Below are 25231 nucleotides of genomic sequence, written 5' to 3' on the forward strand. Positions count from 1 at the left end.
CCTCCACCTCGGCCTTGACTTTCCCCTCTGATCCCCTCTCCAGAGAGCTCTCTGATCATTCTCCTCCTTCTCTCGACAATCTCCACAGAGATCCCTCTCTCAGATTCATCTCAGTCTCTCCTTGCAAGAAAACTTCTGTTTTCTACCCACTTGAGTGTGGCTGTGAATTACCATTTACACTCCAAAGATGGTCCTTATCTGTGGATCATTCTCTCGGAGGGTTCTTGCTCCTAGCACTGGCAAAAGGAGAGGGAGGTCAGGGCCACTGTGAAGCAGAGGGACAGGTTGTCACATATACTGTTAGGCACACAGGAATGATAATGTCTTAAATGTTTGCCACATGTCCAATGTGGTACTAGCGGTATTTCATACATAGTCATTTGTAGCTCAAAGACCAGGGTCCATCCTGAGAAATGCAGTGAGAGAAATGTAGTTCCTTAAATCTGAGGGTGTAGTCCAGGGGTAGCACATGAGCTTAGAGCATCTACAAGGCCCTGACTTCAGTCCCCAGCACTAAAAGCAGAAAAGAGAAATACAATTTCATCATGTACAAACCTCAGAGATGACCCTGGGTGATAGAGTCATGTGCACGCGTCCGCAACTGTAATGCCATGCAGTGGGAGACAGTGCTATAGCCATAGTCTTCACAACAGATTTAAGTTTTCCAGTCCCCATTGCAGCTGTAGATAAATCCCTACCAAGCTCTGCCCATAGAGCTGGAGCTAAGCTAGACAGGAACCCCGTCAGGGACCCAGCCTCATGCAAACCCACGTTCAGCATCCATGGGGCTCTGGACCACTGCAGCTCCTAGGAACTGCCCAGAAGAGTCTCCCTTAGTTCACCCCAGGCTTCTTCCACCCAGCTGGCATTCCCACCTGACTGATGCTGCTACAGATGCCTCCAAAGTGTCAAACCCCGGGTCCCTCTAAGATGATTATTTAACAGACCCAAAGTGTCCGGCAGATGCTAGTCCTGGGCTGGGTTCTAGGAGCACAGAGATAAATAACACAGGCCCTGTACCAGAGCCCCCATCCTGGGAGAAAGGGAGATCAGTCCAGCATCTTGGCTTGGGAAGAGCTGAGACCACAGTAGAACTTGGAGGTGGGTGCTCTGAAAAGAGGCCATTTGTCCTGGCTGTCCCGCCCATAAGGCTCAAAGGCCATTCTCATCTTAGTCAAGCAAGTTTTCAAGCCCAGGCAAAGATGCTTTGGAGAGAGCAGCTGACCCAGGAAAACATACTGGACTGTAGGGCCCAGCTGTGGGTGGGTACATCCGCGAGCCTGCCTGATCTCAATCCCGCTGCTCTCTTCCCCATGCCTTTCCTGGCCCTACAGAAACAGCAGCACCATGGACCTGACGCTCTTCGCAGCTGAGGCCATTGCCCTTAACCGCCAGCTGTCTCAGCATGAGGAGAACGAACTGGCTGAGGAACCCGAGGCCCTTGCTGAGGGCCTCTGCTCCATGAAGCTGTCCCCTCCTTCCAAATCTCGCCTGGCACGAAGGCGAGCCCTGGCCCAGGCTGGACGAAGTGGAGATGCAAACCCATGTTCAACACCCATGGGGCTCTGAACCATTGCAGGCACATCCTGTAGGCCTGTCCAGACGATGCCCCTGGAAACCTGTGAGGTCAAAGTATGAAGCAGGCAGAGAGGGATCTAAGCTGCAGCTCCGGGCGAACCTTTTCTGTCCACAAAGGCTCCACGGATTCCCACCCATCCCCCATTTCCCTTGGGTCCTCAGAGGAAAAGCCTCTTCCAGAGGGGTTGTCTTCGGAAAGGAAAGCGCTCTCTTGTCACTTTGCATAATCGCCTGCAGCACCAGCGTCTCTTCGCGGGGCTCCAAGTGCTCCCAGTATGCAGATCCCGGATCCAGCTGGCGGTGGGGGCTGCTGGGGCTGCAGCCTTCAGGGAGCCAAGCTTCCAGGAGCTGACAGAGGCTGCCGACACACGTACCTCTTCCGGCACTGTCACCTTCTGGCCGTCCTCCCACCTTCCTCTGTCCTACAGGCGTCCTCTCCCTGGCTGAGCGAAGCCCGTCCCCTCAATTCAGGAAGGGCAGGGAGCCAGATCAGTCTTCCAGTCTGTAGCACAGAGAAGCACATAATCTTTCTTTGCCGTGACCGAAATGTATTCCTCATTTATCATCCTCTTCCACGTTTGGGATTGCTGCTAGAGTCAGTATTATTTCTCTTTTTTAAAAGTATGTTTGCTATTTTAACCATGTTCTTTTAGCAGTCATAGAACTCCAAACATCTACTGCTAGCCCATGGACTTCCCCAAGCAGGATATCCATGCGTTTAGGTTTTAACCCCCTCTTCCCGCAGTCCCAGCAGATTTGAAGCTGTTACTATGGCGAACATTTTAGAGACGGTGTCTTCGTCTGCTGATGCCTTCTCCCAGGTCTTTTGTGGCAATGGGCACAAACCCAGAGCAGTTAGACTGCTGCGTCTGAGATGAAGCGAGGTCACAGCAGCCTTGCTGCCCTCCTCTGAGGAATGCTGTACCCACTTCCTCAGACACAGAGGTGCAGCCATTGTCAGATACGCCGTGGAGTCACATAAAACAGATTTGCATATGTGACACACACATTAGTCAACCACAGTCATCAAAATTTTTATAACTTGTGCTTGTTTTAATAAATAATTTAAAATTCCATCTGTGGCAGCCTTGGTGGTCCTTTTTTCAACTATAGACTTGAAGAGGAGGCAGGCTTCCAGGATCGGGGCCGAGCCTAGTGAGGTTACAGGAAAGACTCCCAAATATAATAGCACATTGGATCCACAAGGTGAGATGGGGACCTTTGCTTCTCTGTTTGTAGATGAGGAAATGAAATCCATCAAACACCGCTTCTACAATAAATGGCTCTGCTTTTTAAGGGCTGTATGTCAAGAGGTTGTGATGGGTCAGTAGCTATCACATAAGCGGACTTCCAAAGGAGCTGTAATAGATGACCCGGTACCCACCCACGAAAAGCCGTATTTCTCCTGTTTAAAGCATTACTATGCCTTTATTGAGGACCTGCTCTATGCCCAGGACTGCACTTGTCCTACCAGAGTTGATGACAAAGAGAAATGGTACCTCCCAGCCACAGACAGACTAGAGAGAGCTAGGTGGGAAGGACCTTTTTAACTCCCCAAGGAGGTGTCAAGAGGAATCTGAATGGGATCAGAGCTCAGGTCATGGGCTACCAATATCCCATAGTATGGACGTCTGTACATTGTGGTGGCCCTCTCCCTTGGACAGCTCTTTAAATAAGACTATTTGAGCTTCGGTTTTGCTAGCTATTGTACATTTATTAAGTAGTAGGTCCATTCCAAACAGTTTATGGACATTACATTTGCACAGCTGTCCTGTGGGTACATACTATTATTTTATCCCACTGGACGTGAAAAACAGGCAAAGTAAAAGTAGATGCCCAGAGCCTTATAGCTAGGGATGGATGGTGGGACTTGAGTTCCTTCCAGAGCGGCTTAGGACCTAAAGCTTTGCTGCTTTGGTCCAGGTCCCAGCTCAGCCACTCATGGCTCTGTTTCCTGGACAAATGACTTAGTCTGTTTCTTAGCTCTAAATGTGGGGCAGTGGTGTTTAGCTCAGCAAGCTATAAGAGCTACGGAGTAATAAAGGGTGACACATTCCAGATGCATCCAGAAGGTCATCTTGGTTATACTTGTCCTGTCTTCTGGGAAGTAATAAAGCTACAACACCAAGGCTGGAGAGAAGCTGTCCTCTTCTTTGCCCAGGGAGCCCTCTGAGAGCCCCCTGTGTGGTTAAAGATTGATCTGACTTTGAGTCAGACCTCTGGCTCCTGAGAGTCTTATTTTGAGAGGCTGCTCTCCCAGCACTCTGCTGGGGTGCCTGGGGGGGGCAGCCATAGTGCCAAGGAAGAACCTACTTTTAGAAGCTGGAGGTCCTGGGTTCTAGTCCTATCTGTACCATCACTCACTGGGGTACCTTGGATGTCCTGGTTCTGCTAGACAGACAGGTATAGTGGATGCTCTGAGGGAGCTCTGGATAGTGGAGCCTGGTCCAGGCATTGCAGCTTGGAGTGGTAATAGCCAGCCTTCCAGCTCTAGAGGTCACACTGGGCTATAGTCTTCAGGAGCCAGCTTCAAGGAGCTGATGGAGGCTGTTGACGTTCATGTCTCGGCACTATCAACTTCCTCTGGCAGATACTCTATCTTGGGAGAAGAGAACTGGTTCCAGTCCTAGATATCTCAGATATCGGGCTTCATTTCTCAAATCCAGCTAGAGGACATTGGTCTAGCCCCAGTTCTAGTTCAATTGGACCCTGGGAGCTCTGGTCATAAGATAATCAAGTCTTTGGGCTTCCATGTGTCCACCTGCTTGAACTCCGGGGTCTCTTCTGCTTCCTAGTCCACTGCCCCTCGCCAGACCCAGCTCCTCTGACAGCTTGCATTGGTTTCATGCCAACTACTTCAGCAGCTTCAGGTCTGGAAGGACCCTAGGAGCAAGGTCCCCACAGAGCTGACATTCTTGTTTCCATGGTAGCAGTTGCCTTGGAAGCTGCTTCCCTGACTTCAGCTTCTGAACCATCCAAGAAAGCTGCCCGTCCCCCAGGGGACTAGTAGATTAATCACACTCTGTACCAGGGTTCTCACCCTTCATGGAAAATAAATAGTACCAAACCAAGCTGGGGCTTGCTCAACCACTCTCCCTCCACACACTCAACCCACACTTAGACTTGGCACTTCTGAAACAGAAAGGGTGTAGACTGACACCTTGCATAGTCAGACACCTCTGTAGGCAGACACCCTCCCAGGCATTGCCTCCCTGGGAGATGCTATCATGGGACCTAGATGTGCCATGGCTTAGTTGTGCTCTGAGTTTGTGGCTCCAGGATAACTCCTATCCCATGAGGAGGACTCTGGTACTTGGAAGGGCTAGGAACTCTCCATCTCCCATGGACAGCTCCATTGAACTCATCTCTAACTCCAAGCAGATCTCTCAGGGATCAGCATGTGTTTTCCTCAGGGACTGTCTAGCATACACTGAAGAAAGATAGGAGAGCCTCCCTCTCCATGTGTGTGTGTATGTGTGTGTGTGTGTGTGTGTGCATCACAGACATGTGCATGTGCACATATGCTTGCATGCATGGAGGAGCCAGAGATCAACTTCAGGTGTTACTACTCAAGGGCCATCCATCTCAGGGTTTTGTTTTGTGTTTTATTTTTTGAAACAAAGGTTCTCGTGGGCACCTGAGACTTACTAATTCAACTAGATTGGCTGCCCAGTGAACTTCAGGGACCTAACTCTCTGTGCCCTGCACAGCCATGGAATTATAAGTGCGTGTCACCAGCCCAGCTTTTAATGCTTATCCTGGAATCAGACTCAAGTTCTCATGCTTGTACGACAAGCGATTTACTGACGGAGCCATCTCCCTGTTACATCCACATTGCCAAACACCAAACAAAACACAGAAATGTAAGATCAGGGTGTTCTTGAATCTGAAATTCACAGGGCAAGGCACCCCTGCCTCAGGCCTGAGGTACCTGTACAGGTGTCTGATGCAAGACAAAGCAAGTGATGAAGCCCAGTCCCGCCCCCAGGAGGTTTATCTTGCTGACAGTGTGGGAGAGCCACCCTCAGCCTTGGACTTTGAGAGGAGCCAGTACTGGCCCGACTAACCCCTAGTGATGCCAACACTTAAGGGTGAGTGGGAGGCAAGGCATTGGGAACACTGTTGAGACTCCTGAGGGAACATGTACGCGTGGCCATTTATCTTGACAACAACTTCTAAAGCTAGCCCTCAGAGATGCTTCACAAATGACAAGAACATGGGATATAAATTGATGCCAAATTAGAGGAAAACTCTGGCCTTATCTTGGGAACAGGGAGAAGGCAGTGGGATGGCTTGGCTTCAGAGGCACCATCTTTATGGGGCCTGAGGGCCCATCTATGCTTGTGGTCCTACAGCTGAGGCTCCCAGCTGATGATCCTGAGACTTAGCTCCTCTCCCTTACATTGTACAGCAAGAGAAGACTTGGTAAGAATGGAGTTTACTTGGTGCCCTCCTTCTTTGATGTCTCAAGGTGGGGGTGCAGGGCCTAGCCCAGAGCTCTGTCTTCTATCTACAGTCTCTGTGATCATGGCATTCTGCAAAGTTCACAGTCCGCAGAAGAAGAGGGGGGAGCCCCTCAGGCGGGGTGGCAGGGCAGCTCAGTCATGTTCAGGAAAGGCTGTCTATGTAGGTGTTGAGGGACGAGGAGAGATTGGTTCCCTGGGCAGAAAGAGCCAGGCGTATGCTCAGCAGGGTGACAAAAAAGAAGAGAGGGGACTTGAGGTGGGAGAAGCAGTGGAGGCAGGGGATTCTGAAGCTGGTGGAGACTGCAGGTGGTAAGAGACTGGCAATGAAAAGGCAGCCTGGGAATTTTGTGCAGGGTGATGTGACCTTGAGAAGTGTCTCCAGGTTAGAGCAGGGAATACCTGGTCCGCATAGGTCCAGGAATGCAATTAATGATGAGAGTTAGAGCTAGGCTCTAGGAAGGGACAGGGATCAGGATGAGGCCTGATTGGGTCACCACTGCTCAGGCTGCCAGGTGGATCCTCCAAACAGATTGACCAGGTCAACCAGGCTGGGCAGAGGTACTCAGCACTAAGAGTTCCCCACCATGTCTCAGCTTCATGACACTTCTCGCCCAGTTCCTCAGTCCAACCCTACCCAAACTCACTACTTACTGCCTCTGCTTTCCCAGCCGGGAATCCCCAGGGCTGAGCCTTCCATCCTATTGGCAGCTAAAATGGGGTAGTACCCATGCCTACCTAAGATAAACGGGACTTTTTAAGATCACGGCTTGGACTGAGACCTCCTAGGACCAGCAGCTGACAAGATGGTAAAAGAAGCATGAGAGGGACAGGGAAGAGAGTAGATTTGAAGGGGTACCCCCACTCCCATGGCTCCAGACAGGGCTCTAAAGGCATCACTAGGCCAAGGGGCAGAGGCCAGCAGCCAGCCTTGGGTGTGCAACTCGGGAGTCCCCTCACATCCCTACCCCCTGAGCACCATATGAAACCACAAGCCCAGTCTTCCTGCTCAGGAACCAACAGTGGAACCTGGGCTGCCTGCCCCTTGGACCTTGGGGACTCAAAGGGAAGCTCACATTACAGGCTCATGAATAACACATCACCTTGCTGCCTGCCCCTCTGAGAAAGCTTATGTTCCCTAGGCCTCCCCACAACCCCACCTTGCATTTCTTTAAACTTTAATAGGCCCATGCTCCAAGGCAACTGAGCAGGGCCCACAGAGCTGGGACAAACAAAAGTCTTGAGCAGGAGAATGTAGGCCCAGCACCCTCTGGTCCCAGATGGTAGCTTATAAGAGATGGACCCCGTGGAGTAGACGCACCTCCCTAGAACCCTGAACAAAGTAGCAATGTGGCCAGGCAACCCCAAGAGTGGCTGCCAGCATCACAGCCGTCACCGAAGGTGGAGTAAGCTGGGGTGCTGAGGTCAAGCTAAGGCTGAGGGCCCCCAGGAGAGCTGTGGGGTAAGGTTACAGATAAATCCCAGAGTTAGCAGCCCGGAGACTTACAGCACAGAAGTTTCCACCCTGGATGTAGCACTCCAAAAGGAGGCATCCATCCAAGAAGACCAAGACTTCCAGGAGGCCTGGAAGCAGAGCCCTGGGAAGACCTGTATGGACATCCCCATCAGCACCAGAGACTTCCACTGCTTGCAGCTGGCCTGTGTGGCTCTTGGCCTGGTGGCCGGCAGCATCATCATCGGTGTCTCCGTGTCCAAGGCTGCTGCTGCTGTGGGTGGTATCTTTCTGGGCGCCGCTGGGCTTGGTGAGCAGGCACTGGCCTGAGAGGTAGGGGGAGGTGGTTTCCTGGGGAAGCAGGGGTCTGGTGAGGTAAATGAGAGATGGGGGTGGGGGCAGGATTGGCTAGTGGGAATTGGTTGGGGAGAAAGTTGTTAAGTACTGCAGTCTCAGCGTGCAGGAAGGAAAGCCGGCCTGGAGCTCCTTTGGGCATGCCGAGACTAGGGGGGCATAAACTGGGTGTTCACACCTTCCTGGCTACCTGGTGGGATCCCGTGTTTATGGGAGAATTCATAAGCCTGGTTGGAGTGGGGTGATAGAGGCCTACAAGACAGGACAGCTCAGACAAAAGACGTTCTTCTCCTCCACTGTGTCAGTGGCAGTTCTGTCTGTCTGTCTGGCCAGGCCCAGTGATGGAGAATGCCATCTCTCACCCCACCCCACTGTCCCAGTAAAACCTGGAGCTCCAGGCTGGGCCCTCTAGGCATAGCTTCAGACACTGAGTGCCAGAAACGCTTGGTCTGGGAGGACCCCAGTCTGTGGCTTCCTAAACATCAGGTCTGAGTGGGAAGGAGCAGCCATGGAGCCTAGAAGGCCACCATAGAGGTCTTGAGAGAGGAGAGAGCTAGAGAGGAAAGGGGAGCAGTGATATTGGTGTCAGCTGGCCCAAAAGGAAAGTAACCAACCTGCTCTTCACCTAAGCAGAGTGGAACCAAGAGCCTGCAAACCAGTGGCCTGCATAATCTGCAGACCCTGCCTCAGAGAAGTGCTGAATCCCCAGCAAGGGCTGAGTCTGAGTCCTGGGGAACTACATGCGCATGCACACACACACACACACACATTTACACACCCACAGTCCTCATCCTTTGTACCTCTGCCCACCTACATCACCACCCACGCCCAGCATCCTGCACTTCACACTAACCACAGCACTCTCTGTATCCCTCCCCAGGGCTCCTCATCTTCGCCTACCCCTTCCTGAAAGCTCGGTTCAACCTGGACCACATCCTACCTGCGCTAGGTGAGCATTTTCCTCCCCCATAGACACTCTGACAAGTACAGTGCAATACCTTTTGTCTGCAAACCTGTGAGGGATTGTCACTGAACATGCCTATGTGTGAGAGCACTCCTCGCTGCATATCAGTGTGTGTGTGTGTATGTGTGTATGTGTGTGTCTGCCAGTCACCATGGTTACAGAGTAGCAGAATCCAGCCAGCTGCCTGAGCAGACACAGCTAAAACATCAGGAAGTCTTTTCACTACCCAAAGTCTCCAAGATCTCCAGATGACAATCTCATCTCCAAACCCCAAGAAGAGCCTCTACCTCCTCTTGAGTCCCATAACCTCCTAATAGTTCCCATCTTCCACAACCTACATCCAGACTCCCAACACCCTCAGACCTTTGTAGCTCCACATAGCCCTAGTTTCCTCCTGTCACCCCTGGCTGGACGTGCTGGCACAGCACGCCTTTAATCCCAGCACTAGGGAGGCAGAGGCAGGCAGATCTCTGAGTTTGAGGTCAGTCTGATCTATGTCGTGTTCCAGGACAGCCAGGACTACACAGAGAAACCCTATCTCAGTAAACTAATTAGTTTATTATTAATTAATTAATGAAAGCCACTGCCACCCCCTTCAAGAACTCATTTCTTCTGCCCCTTCCCAAACCAGCCAGATAACATGGAAGACCTGGAGGATTCCAGTAGAGCAGAGACAGCCCCCCTGATGGAGATTAGACAGCAAGAAGAACTTCCTTTCTCAAACTGGGCTGAATTGGGGGATGGCCCAGTAAGTGGGAATTTGGGGTGCTCTCATCCTGCAGGAAACCTGAGGATCCATCCTAACTCAGGACCAGATCATGGGGAGGGGAGGTCTAGCCACAGCGGCAATAAGGAAGGTAAGTACCTGACATTGTGGGGTCCAGCTGTTGTCTCTATGACTGGCAGCTGCATAGGTCCCAGGAGGAGCCTTGAGGGTCATAGGCAGGAAAGGGACCCAGCCCGGGGAAGCAGTGATGTTGGGTCACCTTCCTTCCATGTGTGCAAGCCCTCTCATTTGTCTTTAGGGTTTTCCGATCCTGCCCAGCATAGACACTGAGACACAGGGCCCCCTGCTTTCCCTTCCCCTACCTTATACCCTGGTTACTGTCCACTCTGCTCCCAGTACTGGAGTCTGGCTCTTGACAATGATAACCAGGCATCTTCTCCCTTCCTGACTCTGTTCTGTTCCATACTGGGAAACCCCAGGGAGGAGTGTCTCCAAGTCAGCCCAGCCCCATCTGTTGATGTGTCCTGCCCCCAGTGCTTACTCAGCAGAATGACCCATTCCACTTTACAAATATAACAGCTGGGTTCTCACAACCACACACAGAGAGGTGCTACAGTAAACTTTGTTGTTTGTTTGTTTGTTTTTATGGGGCAACTGAGACACAGAGAGGTTACATGACACATCCAAGATCACAGCTAGGAGGCAGTAGAACCAGCGCTGAAGCCAAACATCAGCTCCTGAGTCCTGGTCCCTAGGATTCCCCACCTCCCCATCCATCTCAGCTCTGCCCTAGGTCCTGGAGCATTCTGACCCCCACCCTCTTTGGGCTCTCTGACCTGCAACTCAATATGGGTCTGAACTCAGGTGTCTGCATTCTGCTGTCTCCTCCAGGAGCCCGCAGCGGCTTGTCCACTGTGACCAGAACCCTGGAGAAGCTGAAGCCTGGAGGCCGGGGAACTGAGGAGAGCTAAGGCCCTGCCTCCTGTCCCACCGTCCCCTCCCCCAGTACTCCTATCTCAGGGTCCTCCTTCAAACTAGAAGATCCAGAAATGATCCTCGGGGATACTGGACCTTCCTTCTCTTCCAATGAGGTCCTTCATAGTAGGTCCCCTCACTCCTGGCATTGTTGCAAGACCCCAGTGGCTTCAGTCTCTCCCCACGGCTCATCGCTCTGGACAACAGCTCAGTTTTGTTCCCTTTTTCATCTCTTGTTGGAATTTGGTCCAGGGTCCTGACTACAGCCAAAAATGGTTTTTTATCCTGGCCATAGAGCTGATCACAGGAACCTCAGATGGGGCTCCTAGCTGAGACTGTCATGTCAATATCAGGAGCACAGGTGACCACTGACAAGGTGACTTTCCAGCTAAGCCGAGGGCTGGCACTGTTGCTCTTGTCCTTCTCCACTCGGGGCTTTGACGCACCTGGCTCCAGGCGGCCCCCAGCATCTCCTGTTCTCGCCACTTCTCCCTCTAAAAGGCCATAGAGCTTAGAATCCCATAGTTACATGCCCCCTTACCCTATTCTAGAAGCCTGTGTCTCCCTCTCTTTTGGTACCTCCAGGAAGGCTTGGATTCTTTTTCACAAAAGCAATTGTGTTTGTTTGTTTGAAGACAGAATCTCATGGTTTAGGCTGATCTTATGTGCTCAATCATGCCTAGCTAAAATTAGCAATTCTATTTTTTTTATTCTAAGTACTGGACCCAGGGTTTTGAACACACTAGGCAAATACTCTACCAATCATCAATATCCCTAGGCCTCAAAAAAACAATTCTCAAGCATACCTAAATATGAGGAATGATGTTGTTTTTTCCCCCTAGTCCCTAGCACCGGACAGGGCACACTGTAGGTCCTTAGCAAATGCTAGTGGTTTAAATTAAGTGAAGAAAAAACCCTACCCACTAGGCTCTCCTGGAGAGCTACATTATGGCACATGCACAGTAAGGTCTGAGATAGGGAGGCCCAGGTGCACACACACAGACAGAAATCTGCTCCACCCTCCACAGCTGCCTCTCCAGGAACAGCAATATTGCTTGATTGCCACAGACACCTGCTCATTGTCCTGCTTTGAGGAGAAGACAAGCTGGGAACACTCTTATTCTTGCAGGACCCATACAAATGACTCCTCTCAGAAGCCTGCTCTGACATCGCCCCAATAGTTCCAAGGACACCTGATCACTTGAATGGCATTGGCCTGTGTCTTCATGTTGAGCATGATAGCAAGGGGTTGGGTACTCAGAAGACTCACAGGGGATGTTGGAAAACAGGCCACGTGAGAGAGCCCATCTTGGACAGCTGAGAAACATCTCAGGAGAAAGGACTCATTGAGTGCTCCGGAAAAGCTACAGAGTCAAACTTTGCAGCCAGATCTCCTCTCCTTGGCATTAGCCATAGAGCTCAGCTCCCAGCCAACAGTGGCCCAACATCCACAAGGGGTGAATTTCACAAATGCTGATCAGGGTAGAGACTGACTCCTCTAGCTGAGGAGAGGTGAGCTCTCTCTCTCTCCACCACCCTTTTGTCTGCTCCTTGTCGTTTTCTCCTCCTCCTTTCCCTCAGCATCACCACCACTCACGCTTCCCTGATGAACGAGAAACCCCTTCCTCCTGTCCACCTTCAGTCTTATCTCTGTGCTCCAGAGAGACACCCAAAGGGGGAGAGTGGGAATGGGAGCTATAAATCCTAAACTGAGGAGAAGGTGGCTCCCCTCCATTTGGTCCTCCCAGGCGGGATCTCCCTACAATCGGATATGGTAAGCCTAACGCCTGAGGAGTCAGGCCCAGAGAAGAGCTTGTGACCCTTGTGGAATAAATTCGAAAAGTAATCACGTGCAAAAGCAAGAGCTACATCCCTTAGAGAAGCTGACAGAGTCCTGAGGTGAGTGGGCGCTCTGGGAGCCTGGCCCTTCCATTCCCCTTCTCCTTGCTGTGGGCCTTCTGAAACCTCCATTCTCCAGCACAGATGGCTTGTCTAGATGCGACCTCTCTGGGAGTACCCACTCTCCCAGTCCCCCTGTCCCCCCTGTGCCGTCCCCCCCCCCCCCAGTGAAGCACACCTTCTCTCCTGGCCTGCTGGGAGAAGAGGTGGCGCCAAGCAGTAGTGTGGTAGGTAGTTCTTAGGGAGGACTTCTGAGCAGCAACAGAACCTTCCAGTGGGTCAGCATGGGTCTGGGAGTGGCCAGACACCCAGCTCTTCCAAGGGTCTACTTTGAAAGGAAAATGCTTCTTTCTAGACGCTCCCAACATCTGGGGCCTGAGCCTTGGCTGAGCCAGTTCAGTGTTAGACCGGGTGCTGAGAACACGTACCCAAGCAAAGCTGGGCAATACTTGATCTAGGCAGCCCCTTGAAGTTGCGTCCTTACTGGGCCTATCTGGAAGGAAACCGCTCCAGGTAAGGGTGTAAAAATGAGAGCTCCATCTTGGTTCAGGCCTCCAGGGGGCAGAGGAAGAAGCTGGGAAACTTGGACCTGGTTCGCTTGCAAATGGAGGATGACGCTGACAGGTCCTCATTGGTCCAGTCTCAGAAGGAAGGATGCCTGGGATGTGGACAGATTGAGTGGATTTGTGAATGAATTCATAGGTGATCCTCCGTCCACACTCTTCTGTGTCTATCCAGGCTTCTCTGCAACAACCTCAAACTGGACCTTCATCCCATGCCTATAGGGGCATGCAGCCACACCCCTTTCTAGTGCAGATTCTAATTAGGGAAGGGGTGCTGAAAAAAGCCCCGCCCCTGGGAAAACTCTCCCTGCCCCCTCCCCAGCCCCAGGCTCTCCAGGGCTGCACAAATGCTAAAGACTGCAGGCAGGGGCTTCCTGAAAGGAACTGCACTGTTTCCACGCAGGGTGAGAAAAACTGCAGCCTAGACAGTGTGGGCGGCGGGAATTAGCTGCTGGGGTGCTCGCAAACCACGCACCCAAAGGAGCGAAGGCGAGAAGGACGCTCCAGGCTTGTAGGCTGGAGGCAGCGGGTGGGAGCCAGGCGAGCTTGGCCGCCCACGCTGGAAAGGGGCTCCGGCCAGCGAGAGGCTGCTGTGATACATAGCCAGTTCTGCTGTCCCAACCGGCGTCGCTGCCTCCAGCCCATCGCCTGTGCTGCGACCCAGCAGAGAGGAACTGACCACAGATCTCGCCTGGTGTGCCAACCCTCCCGGAGCCCCTGCCTGCACCGTTGGCTGGCCAACCCCTGGAACCCTGGAACTCTCTTCGCTCACTCGCTCGCTAGCTCGGGAAGCCTGGTCACAACAGGGGCGTGTCCACGCGCCCTTTCAGGCAAGTGCAGCTGTAGAAATTTGGGGGTTGCTGGAGTGGGCGTGGACTCTGGAGGGACTGCTGAAGAAAAGGGGAAGATGCTTATCCTGCGAGGGTACCAGACAAGGGATCAGGGATCTCTGGTCTTGAGAAAACAAAAGTGAAAAAGAGAAAGGGGAGAACAGGAGACACACCACAGACTGGCTGACTTGACTCCCTGTCCTACCCTGGTCCCCGATGCTCTTAACAGATGAATCTACCCTAGAACTTCCCTCTACCCTCTACACCTTCTCCAATGCCCAAAGTGAGGAGAAAGCTGAGAGAAACTGGGAGAAAGCAACTCCCAGTCAGAGAGACAAGTGTAGCCCAGGAGACAGACTTCCGCAGCTTCTGCAACTAATGCTCCCTTCCCATGTGTTTCTCTAATATCCCCTGAGCACTGAGAAGAGAGAGGAACCCCAATCCTGGACACAAGAAGCCCCTGTGACTATGGGAGCCTGAATTGAATTGCACACCCTCTGCACAGGAAGGTAGAGCTGGGGGAGTGAGCTGGGGACAAAACTGACTTGGAGACCAGCTCTCTGAACCTGAGGAGCTTAGCTCCCACAAGAGCAGAACCCAGAGGGCTACCTGAAGGAATCTGGGCTGATAAGACAAGCAGCCGAGGGAGGGGTCCAGCAGGGTTTTAACAGTGAGGAGGAATGGGGAATGACCAAGATCAAGTGTGGAACAAGAGAAGAAAGAACAGACCGGAAGGATCTTTGGCAGGAGGATCTAAAGGGCCCCAAGATGAGTTTCAAGTGTGTGAAGGAGAGCCTGAGGGTGATGGAGGGCCACCTTCATGGAAAAAGGCAATATTGAAGAAACCTATACACGGAGGCCGTATTCCCAGGAAGCAGGGGTTCAGAAGGCTCAATAGCAGAGACCAAGAGCCGAATGATGTTCATTAAGCTTATTGGGGGTCACTGATGGCATTGTGAATAGAGAGGCCGGAACAGACTGGAGTGGATGCCCTTGGGAAGGAAGGGAATTGTGGAGAATAGACCGTGTATTCACAAAGCGGGGAGACTGCTAGCTCAAGACCATGATTGGGTTGGATTGAAGATGGGACAGGCAACAGTTCCCAGGAGGAGGTGTGACCCACCGAGGGGGCTGGAGAGCTCAGGTCAGGAAGGGAGTTGTAGGTATACTGGTTGGTGTGGCCCAGTGGGGTTTCTTCTCAGAGGACTTGAGAAGGCAGGAAGCTGGACTGAGACAGGGTTGAGCTTTGCTGGTCAACACTGGCGGAACAAAGAGATGAGACAAAATCACAAGAGTCACTGAAGTAAAGTCAGTGTGGGCCACAGGTGGACACAGAAAATATCAGAGACATGAGGACCATGGCAAAGAGCTAGGACTCTGGGGATTGCATGGCTTTAAAGAATGTTGGACCAGGCTCTGCCATGTATTACCACAAGATTTGTGTCTTTAAATAATTAACTTAACGTGAATCTGTATTTCCTAATTGTCAAAAAGGGATTGTAATATGTTTACTTCTTAGGACTGTCATGGGATTAAATGAATTAATACATATAAAGGGCTTAAGTCATTGTTCATTTTCCACTGCTATAACAGAATAGCTATGACTTAGTATCTTACAGGATGATAGAGTCCTGGAGGGTACAGTGGGGGGCAGAGTAGCTGAAATGAGGTGAAGGAACTGGGCAATGGGGATAAGAAGTCAAGGAACTAACAGAGAAGGGGCCAAAAGGGCTGCAGGCCCTGGGCAAGATAGGGCAGGGAGGAGGGGAAAGTGGAGCTGGTCTCAAGGCCTTAGAAGAGATGAAGGGAGGATAGCTCCAGCCCAGCAGTGTGAAGTCCCTGCCAACTGTCCCTCCTGTTGCTCCAGGTAGCTCAGTTGCTGTTGTGGAGACAGAGGCCTAGACCATCTGCCCATACCTGTCCCCTGGCTAGGGACTAGGAATGCATAAGAACCAAAAGGAAACAAAAGACCCAGGGCAGCAGAGCCACTGTTGCCCGGTTGGGTACAAAAGTTGGTCTAATGGACACAGGGCTGTGGCTGATGCAGAATCCTGTCTCTTGGGCTATCTACTATGCTAGAATGAACGCCTACGAAACCTGTGGGGACCTTCCACGTGGGACTCCTACCTCACAGGTAGGCGAGTGGCAGTGGAATAGCCCATGAGGAGCTCTGGGGCTGCTTGCTGGCTAGAGGCGTGTAAACAGGAGGGCGTCGTAGGAGCACACGGAGCAGAGCTTCCTCCTCCGTTAGCTCTCCTGAGGCCACTGCTCTCAGGCACCTCACCCATCCCCCCCCACCACCGTGGCACCGGGTGCATCTAGAGATACACCTGCTAAGCAGAAGCTCTTCTCCACCAGACAGAGATGTGTCAGCTCACGTCTGCATTCTGTGAGCAATGCAGCTCGCTCTGGGTTTGTTTGGCTCCTGTGTGTGCTTGTAGTGAGTGAGGGGGTGGTGGTGGTAGGTGTCACACACTGGAAGACCAGATAAGAGAGTCCAGATGTCACACACAGACTAGAAAGCCAAGTTTTCCAAAATTCTTCCTCAAACATCATGCCTAGGCTTGTGTGTGTGTGTGTGTGTGTGTGTGTGTGTGTGTGTGTGTGTGTGTCGGAGGGTGAGTGGGAAAGAATCTGGCCATTAACTGGAGAGGGATGATGGTGTCTCTCTGGGCCCTGGGGAGGCAGAATCCATTTGGCACGAGCTGAGAACTTGCAGTATAATGAATAAGCCCCAGCAGGCAATGAGTAACAGTGATATAGGAGGCTCTCTGAGGATGTGATAGAGTTGAGGATAGAGCGGGCATTAGTCTGGGGCCCAGAGGAGGGGAGGGGCCTTGCCCAAACTTCAGGGACTAAAGAGGAAAGGAAGAGTTCCCAGGCAAGGGCAACAAAAGACTTTGAGCAAAATGTCTGGAACACACATGGAGGACGAGACTACTATCTTTACCAAAGTCCCTGGGCTCTTACCCAGAGGCTCTTGGAGAAGGAGCCAGGACTGGGAGGACTGCTGCCAGCCAGACAGTTGCTTTTGTTCAACACAGAAGTCATAGGTCTGGGACAGGCTGACACAGGGGCTTCAGGCAGAAACTTCCCCCACAAGGAGCTCATAGCTCTACCTACTGACGACCACCCTGCTTGCTGATGGTTACCTGGGTAATTATAATCAATGGCTACGGTCTCTTTAAAAAGTGTGTGTGTCTGTCTGTCTGTCCGTATAGCATCTGAAGAATTTGAGATTTCCTCTGACCTAAACATACACACAGAGGGGGAAGGGCAGAAGACAGAGAGAAAGGGAGGGGGGAGAGAGAGAAAGAGAGAGAGAGAGAGAGAGAGAGAGAGAGAGTCAGAACCCAGGTGTAGTGGTGACTTTTTTGGGGTAATAGTTTATTTCAGCCCAAAGCAAAGAATTTGGAGAAATGAACAAATTCAAGTCATGTTACTGATCAGTGTGCTCCTTCTATGGTACCTTGTGATATTTTGATAGGGACTTCTAAACAGGCCCCTATTTCTTCTTTCACAAAGGGGCATCAGGTTGACAAGAGACCTCAGTTCGGAGATAACCATTCACATTGTATCCCTCCCTTCCTTGTTCAGACGGCTAAGGTGCCAAGGAGAAGTCCCAGCTATTTCAAGTTGCCTATCAGCTAAAATCTGTATCTCTGAGGCCCACCCCAAGTTCCTGCCCCTGTCTCTGCCCCAAACTGCTTCTACACTAGGCTCCCAAATAAAGATTACAAAGCCTTCCTGGCCAGAAGCAGGACAGCAGGGAGAAGAAACAGCTTAGCCAGGATGGTGGGCAGCAGACATCAGTGGTCAGAGCCCTGTCCATCTGTGTTCTGGCTTGGCACAGTCTTCCTCCAAAATCTCTCTCATTCTGAGCCTCAGTTTCTCCCATCTATTGAGGACTTGGTTGTGGAATGTGATGGTGCATGCCTGTAATTTCACCTCCTCAGGGCAGAAGGATCACAAGTTCAAGGCCATCCTGGGCAGCTTAACAATTTAGCAAGATCCTGTTTCAAAAAAAAAAAAAAGAGGTCTAAGGATGGGGCTGGAGAGATGGCTCAGTGGTTAAGAGCACTGCCTGCTCTTCCAAAGGTCCTGAGTTCAATTCCCAGCAACTACGTGGTGGTTCACAACCACCTGTAATGAGATCTGATGCCCTCTTCTGGCCTGCGGGCCAGACAGACCACTGTATACTTAATAAATAAATCTTTAAAAAAAAAAAGTCTAAGGATGTAGCTCAGTGGTAAAGCACTTGACTTCCATGTATGAGGCTCTGGGTTTACTTCCCAGATCAGGGCATGGTCTAAGTGATCTCCACCGACTCACTAAAGCGAAGTTCTTTTAATCTGCCAACTCAATATTCAGAGCAATGGTCTTTCCTGCTCTCAAGTGCTGGGCTTGAGGGCTTTAATTGGAATGAAACACAAAGGCGCCGGAGAATTTACAGAAGCAACAGAATAAAGTCAAGAGGGTCTCGCTTCCGAATTCAGTAGCTCAGCTTAGGAATGACTGATCACAGTTCCCTGCCCAGGAGAAAAAGCTGAGCTGGGCCTGGTAGGACAGGCCTGTGATCCAAACTACTAAGGAAGATGCCAAGTTCAAGGCCAGCCTGAGCAACTCAGTAAGCCTGGGTCTCAATAAGTGAAAGGGGTGGGGTGATAAACAGCTCAGTCGTAGGGCTGATCTAGGCAATGAGGCCTAAGCCTAAATTTGATCTCCACTGCTACCAAAAGCAAAACAAACGGAAACAAATCAGTATGATCTTAAATATCTAGTGAGCCGCATCCCACAGCTTTGCTAACAAAACAGAACCAGGGGCGTCTGAGATCCTCAGATTCTATATCGTCAAAGAAATGAGATCTCAGGCCTTCCAGCCATCCAAGGCTCCCTTGTCCAAAGTCAGCTTTTAAAGCTGGGGTGAGTGAGGGGCCAGAATCCATCAGTTCTGCCTGCGACACCATCACTCAGTCTCCAACTGAACCTTCATTGCAAGAAATAAGACTGTGCCTTTGCCAGAGAATGTCAGATACTGATAACTGAGCGGAACAGGCAGGGATGTGAAAGAGGAAGAACTGGAAGTCCCACCGAAGTCCTGAGGTTAAAACTCGGAAATGTAGCAAGGCCATGTATGGACACCCTCACAAATTCATCTGCTGCATGCCTTTAGCGGCCGCCTGGAAAGCTAGTTGGCCACACAGTGGGAAGCTTCCTTGAGGCAGCTTAGATACCCTCAACAACCTTTGTTATCAGGAGTTTGGACATAGAAACTGTTCTGTTTCTAAACGGCATGAGCCGCCTCTCAGAGCTGAGATTTCATATCTATTGTCTTCATGTTTCGTGTTTGCTGCATTTTTTAGGCATTTTGCTTAGCGTAAAGCATTCAACTATCATTATATCCTACGAGGTGTCGATTAGCCCCAATGGGACCTCATGATACCTGGTTGGGGCTATCAGCCCCACACAGGTGAGCACAGTCAGGCTACCTTTTCCTTGCCCTCCCTACTCCTCACCTGCATCCCATCTAGGGAGTCAATTACTCCTCTCTCTACCTAGGACCTTTTCCTAACATTGCTCCACAATTTCAACACAGCTCACAAACTATGCATTCCCAGTCCTTGATGCCTGTGACCTCACATTGTAAATCAGAATTCCCAAACAGAAGTCATACATGCTGGAGTTTGGGTTGGGGGTTTGGAGTTTTGTTCATTTGAGACAGTCTCACTATGTAACCCTGGCTAGCCTGGAACTCACAAAGATCCACCTGCCTCTACCTCTCAGTGCTGGGATTAATATCATGTCACAATCTTGTTTTCTTTTGTTTGAGAAGTCACACATTCTGAGACTGTGACTATATTGCTCTTGCTTCTGCTTTGATTTTCGGAATTTTGCCAATCCAGGGATAGTTCCCAGAACCAGACACATCTAGAAATCCCAAGAAGGGGATATGACATCCATAGATTGGATTTTTATTCTTAACTTGTCTTGTGTGTATGTGTGTAACTGTGGGTGCGTGCATACTGCAGCATGTATGTGGAAGTCAGTTGGTTCTTTCTTCCCCTTGCTTTAAGTTCTAGTCTCTCCTATTTCTGCTCCTGTGCTGTGTACACCAGACTAGCTGTGCAGTGAGCTTCCAGCCCATTCTTCTGCTCCGCCTCCCATCTTGCAATCGGGGTGTGGGATTACAGATGCTGCCCACCACATCTGGCTTTTTACTTGTGTTCCAGGAATCAGACTCAGTTTCCCAGGCAAGCACTTTTACCTTCTGAGCCATCACCCAATAGATGAGGCTTTTCAAGCTAAATCCACCTGGTGGTGGAATGGAGGTAGTCCTGGAATTTACTAGAATGCACTGTCTAGAAAGGGTTCCGGGGTCCAGATCATGGGGGAACTGCCCCCTCAGTGGGCAGCTGAACATCAAAAACAGCATCACTCTCACGGAGCCTTGTCTGATGTTCATAGAAATTAATGTCCTTGTTATGCCTACCAGAGCCTAAAGTGGAGCAGACAGCAGCTCCAGTAGGTCCTGGGTCTGGGCTTTGGGTAAACTGCTAGGTTCTCCATGCTTCATTTTCTAAAAACTAGACCAGATTATCCCAAGAAACTAAACCAGGTTATCCCAAGAAACTAGACCAGATTATACCAAGGAACTAGACCAGGTTATCCCCAGGTCTCCACCACTTGGAGGTGGGGGTGGAGAACTGTTTAAAACCCCAAAGCTGCACTCTGGCTAGGACTGTGGAATAGGGGGAGCAAATAAGGATCATTTAACCAGCTGCCTGCCGCGCATTTCACTGCCTTTTAGTTAGAGCCTGAAGGCTTCCTGGAGGAGAGATGAGGGTAAGATTTGCAGTGGCGTCTCCAGGGGACTAACTGGGCAGGAAAACAATCTGCAGATTCTTCATGTCAGATGGGTTGTTTTCAGGACTGTCCAAGATGACCTGGGCAACTGCAGACAGTGCAGATAGCCACAGAACTGAGCCCACATTGAAAGTGGATAACACCCCCTTCCCCTCTAACTCGCCCTCTTGCTGTGTGCCCGCAGGACCACCACGAGCTTGCCCTGACATGTGTGCTATTCTGAGCAGGCAGACAGACAGAGCTTGAGGCGTGCAGGGCGTGAGCGGGCAGATGCCGCAAGCAAAGAAGAAAAGTACAGCGCCCCTGACCCCAGCGCCCCCTGGCCGTGCCCAAGGCCGACTACACCGCCTGCCGTCGCCCGCGCTGTGCTGTGCCTGTGGCTTGTGCTTGCTGCTGGCGGGCCTGAACGTGACCCTGGTGGGAGCTTTCGCCGTCTCCCTGCCCGGGCACAACGCACCACTGGTGGTGGGACCGGCGCTGCTTGTGCTGGCTCTCGGCTTCTTCGCTGCTTGCTGCATGTGCAGCCGCCGGGGGCCCGTGTCCCGCGCTCGCTCCTCAGCCACCGCGAGCCAGGGCGGCGGGCGCGCAGGGACCGTGGCACTGGAGATGGAGAGCAGCGAGCGCACAGCCCAAGACACGACCGCAGTGCAGTTCAGTCCTGCCGCCTCGGCAGCATCCTCTGGCCACTCCAGCCCCGGGCCCGGTCTCTTTGCCCTGGACCCTCCTGCGCCGGCAACCTCGGCAGGCTACTTACCGCGCACCGAAGGGACCCAGCTCAACTTCCCTAGGGACCTGGCTGCCTCCTAGTGGGCCAGGAAAAGGGAGGAGAGGTAACGCCAAGGACTGAGCACAAGTGGCCTCATCTGTCCCATCTCTAGAACTTCCAAACGGAGAGTGTAGTGATGGCATTGGCTCTCACACCTCTAAGAAGACAGCAGACCTTTGATCTCTTGGGTGGGGTCTCTAAGCTGTACTTCATCCTCTCTTCTCCTCTCCACAATGATGAAACTGGACCCTGAATCTGTAAACCTGTTCCATCCCAAGGTGTTTGAGCACTATGGAGGAAGCCTCATCCAACGGAAGGGATCCAGTCAGGCCCTCGGGGTAGCTATACCAGACCCTTTCTGTGTGACAAAGGTCAGGAGAGCTGAGCTGGGGTCCTCAGTGGTGATGAGGCTTTCCAATTCTGAAGGTCCCGGCGTGCATTTTCACTGCCAGCAACACCCGTCCCCATGACTGTGCCATACTGTGTGTTCCAGCTGTGCCTCACTCCTCAATAAAGCACCTTCTGAGTCAGTACTCCGTGCGTGCGCGACGGGGGGGAGGGGTGGGTCTGGCAGGGGGCCTCTGAGGAGCACCTGGGTCTGGGGGTGCTGGCAGCCTACAGCTAAGCACTCCAGCATCCTGGCACCAGCCCTCCTTGGAGATCTAAAAGGATCCCAGGGGAGAGGAGTATGTGACTGAATGAGATGGTCTCTGAGACTCTGTGTGCCTGGAAACGTCCATGGAGAAACTGTGCAGATGTGAGGCTGGGAGAGGGTCGGAGTGACTGTGAGTGCATTTGCTTGGGTCCTATAAGAGACGAGTACAGTGTTTAGATGACTATCGACATCCCATGTGGGTAGCAGTTGAGAACGTGGCCACCAGTACAGACAGGGAAGAGAGAAGAGCTCCAAGGACCAAGAAAAGCCCAGACCTTCAGAGCTAACTGGACTTGTAGTCTGGGCCTAGCCTATGTTCTGACCTGGTAGATGAGGACTTCTGCTGTAGATATGAGGCAGGCCTTGCAAGAGGGCCCTGGGAACAGAAGACTGGGGGATGACTCCATGACTCTAAGTCAGCCCCTCTTCTTGATAAAGGGACCCCATGCTACCCCACCATCCTTTGACAGTGGTAACTCCTTGACCACCCACTTTGGGCTTCATAAGCCTTCTTCTCTGTCCGTGGTGGACTCTGATGCTCCTCTACCATGGACCAGGTACCTCCCAACAGCTCTGAGCCCTTTCTTCCTTCATTCGCCTGCTGCCTTGCCCTACCCTCCTCTCCTCCTTTCTCCCCACTGCAGGGTCATAAGGGAAAGCAAATTCACCAGCAGGTGTTGACTAAGTCATCCCCATTAGTTCACATGAGTCAGTAGCCCCTCACCTTTGACACACTCAGCACCTGAAACACATGGCCTCTTCTTACAGCATCTGATGGCACGCATGTGTGTATGGACGTGGGTGAGTGAATGGTCATTTCCAGCCTCATACTCTTGTGGATCGGTGCTCTGCAATCCCAAACACCACCTGCTTCCACTTCCTTGAAAGTAGCCAGAGAGAGAGAGGCCCCCACTGATGCTACCTTAGGTGTGATCTGGGCCTCCCTTCTCCCAGCACCATATGAGGAGACACCCCACATGCACTCGGCAATGCTAGGCCACTGGGAAACTGTTTCTGCCAAGGTGAGGATGGGGGGGTGGAATCTGTTAGCAAGCTTCCTGACTGTGAGGAGTCCTTGAAGGCCTGGGAACACCTGCAAGGAGCACTGCGAGGACCAAGCCCTCTAGCCTGACCGCTTGCTCCCCCAGAGGTTCAGGGCTACAGCCAGGACACCGAGATAATCCTTCCTAAAGGATAGGTCTCCTCAGGACTCACCATGGAGGAACTTTGGGGTGGTCTAGGGAGCCCTGCCTCTCAGAGGAAGCTACTGCTGGCCTGGACTAGGAAACCCAGAGGGGTCAGAAACTGGGGTTTCTTTCTTCTGGTCCCATTAGAAGAAATGAAGGTGGTTACTGAGAGCTAGTTTTACCAATGAATCCAACAGATAATTTCTGAACCTTGCCATGTGCCCAGTGCTGGTAGGAAACCCAGAGGGGTCAGAAACTGGGGTTTCTTTCTTCTAGTCCCATTAGAAGAAATGAAGGTGGTTACTGAGAGCTAGTTTTACCAATGAATCCAACAGATACTTTCTGAACCTTGCCATGTGCCCAGTGCTGGGAGCATACTTTCTACTTGGGGAAGCAGGGCAATAAACAGAACTGGCGGCGAGATGGCTCCATAGGTAACAGGGTTTGCTGCAGAAGCCTGAGGGTCTAAGTCCATACATGCTTATGAGCCTGTAACACAGTGTACTGCTAAGGGGCGTGGAGAATTCCTCAGGCTGACTGGCCACCCACCGAGCCAGGTTCAGCTTGAGATGGGCAGGACATCTGATGTGCTCTTCTGGCCACTGCACTTGTGCACACATGTACATCTGTCACACTAATACACACACAAGAGCAGGAGACACCGGAAAACAGCCGTATGCTGGAAATCACCATCGGAAGGTGTGCCTCAGGGACCTGGGTAGTTAGGGAGGACTTCGCTGAGAGAAGCTGAATTCTGAATGGAACGACAAGAGTCAGCCACGCTAAGGTCTAAAGAAAAAGTATTTCAAGTTCAGAAAAAAATGGCCAATGAAAAAGCCCAGAAGCAAATATGAACTTGGCCTCTGTGTGCCAAAACGGAGGGATGGGCTACAGAGATTGGAGGGAGTGAGCTAGAGCAGTGTGGAGGGGGCTAATGCTCAGCCCATGGCCTGGGGTGAGAAGTCGGGATTTTATTCCTGGTGAGATGGAGCCAATGGAGGGTTTTAAGCGGGGAAGCGGCAGGAACTGATTTGTGACTGTAAAGATTGCCCTGCCTGCTGTGGAGGAAGCAGCGTTGAGGGGAGAGACAGTAAACAAGAGGCAGGTTAGGAGCTGGCTGTGAGCAGCTGTACCTGGGTCTGAGGTAAACGGGGCAGTTACCTGCTGGATTTTCTGGGGAAGGGAAAGAAAGGACTATAGGAGGAAGTTTGAGGTATAGGTTGGAGGGCCATATTCTGTGAGAAACTTAGGCGCTGCCAGTCCAGAAGAGCAGCCATGAAGGAGCTGGTCCACAGGCCTGGCTTCTGGAGAAAGGGGCCCTGGGATGTAGACCTGGGCGCCTCTGGCCTGTGAATGGAGGTGTGTGAGGAGAGGCAGAGGCAGAGACCTCAAACGTAGCTTAGCCTAATCTGTGCATTTGATGGAGAAGGGCTCTTAGGATGTTCTGAACCTCTGTCAACCTTCTGTCAAGTTTCCCTGAAGATGGTGGCAGGAGTTGGGGATTAAGAAGAGGAACGAGAACCAGGGAGTAGAGATCTTCATCGTGTTCTCTCCTATACATGACATGGGCAGGTGGACAAGAATACCTGTCAAACCAGTGAATACAAGATGTGATATCACACAGCTGAGAAGTAGGTCCCTGATAACAGCAAGTGTAAATGCCAACTGGACAGGAAGGTGGCTCATGGGAGTGCCCACTGTCCACTGGAAGATTCTTCTATGCCTACTCCGCTGTTGGGATGCTGTGCAGGGATGCCAGAGCCTGGAGATGACCAGATAGGCTTCCATGGTGATAGTGGGGGGATGGGGGGGGGCAGGCTTCCCGAAAGCCAAAGAGGGCTAAGCCAGAGAAAAAGCAACACTGTTAGAGACTGCCACCAGAGGGCACCCTGAGTACATGACAGAGAATCCCAGCCTCCTAAGCAATTTTAGCCTTTTCTCTCCTGAAGGCCA

The 25231-nt window shown here is 51.7% G+C and overlaps 3 protein-coding genes across 13 annotated transcripts in view; all 3 read left to right on the forward strand.

Annotated features, from left to right (window-relative positions):
- The window catches only part of Mknk1 (MAPK interacting serine/threonine kinase 1), a 40202-nt gene extending 37548 nt beyond the window's left edge, over positions 1 to 2654 (forward strand). For 10 of the 11 annotated variants that reach the window (XM_075945821.1, XM_075945815.1, XM_075945813.1 and 7 more), the window contains one exon: positions 1335 to 2654. In XM_075945821.1, coding sequence (XP_075801936.1) covers positions 1335 to 1569 — 235 coding nt within the window. In that variant the 3' untranslated portion in view covers positions 1570 to 2654. The remainder of the gene's footprint in view (positions 1 to 1334) is intronic. The other variant, XM_075945822.1, reaches the window with a different exon arrangement.
- A 4999-nt stretch (positions 2655 to 7653) lies between these two features.
- Kncn (kinocilin) lies at positions 7654 to 10510 on the forward strand. The gene is made up of 4 exons (XM_075944597.1): positions 7654 to 7804; positions 8729 to 8797; positions 9595 to 9669; positions 10431 to 10510. Exons 1-4 carry the CDS (start codon positions 7654 to 7656, stop codon positions 10508 to 10510), a joined length of 375 nt encoding a protein of 124 aa, XP_075800712.1.
- A 10430-nt stretch (positions 10511 to 20940) lies between these two features.
- Tmem275 (transmembrane protein 275) lies at positions 20941 to 21858 on the forward strand. The gene has a single exon (XM_075946785.1). It carries the CDS (start codon positions 20941 to 20943, stop codon positions 21475 to 21477), a length of 537 nt encoding a protein of 178 aa, XP_075802900.1. The 3' UTR covers positions 21478 to 21858.
- The last annotated feature ends 3373 nt before the right edge of the window (positions 21859 to 25231 follow it).

The sequence above is a fragment of the Microtus pennsylvanicus genome, chromosome 13, assembly GCF_037038515.1.
Source record: "Microtus pennsylvanicus isolate mMicPen1 chromosome 13, mMicPen1.hap1, whole genome shotgun sequence".
Taxonomy (NCBI): domain Eukaryota; kingdom Metazoa; phylum Chordata; class Mammalia; order Rodentia; family Cricetidae; genus Microtus; species Microtus pennsylvanicus.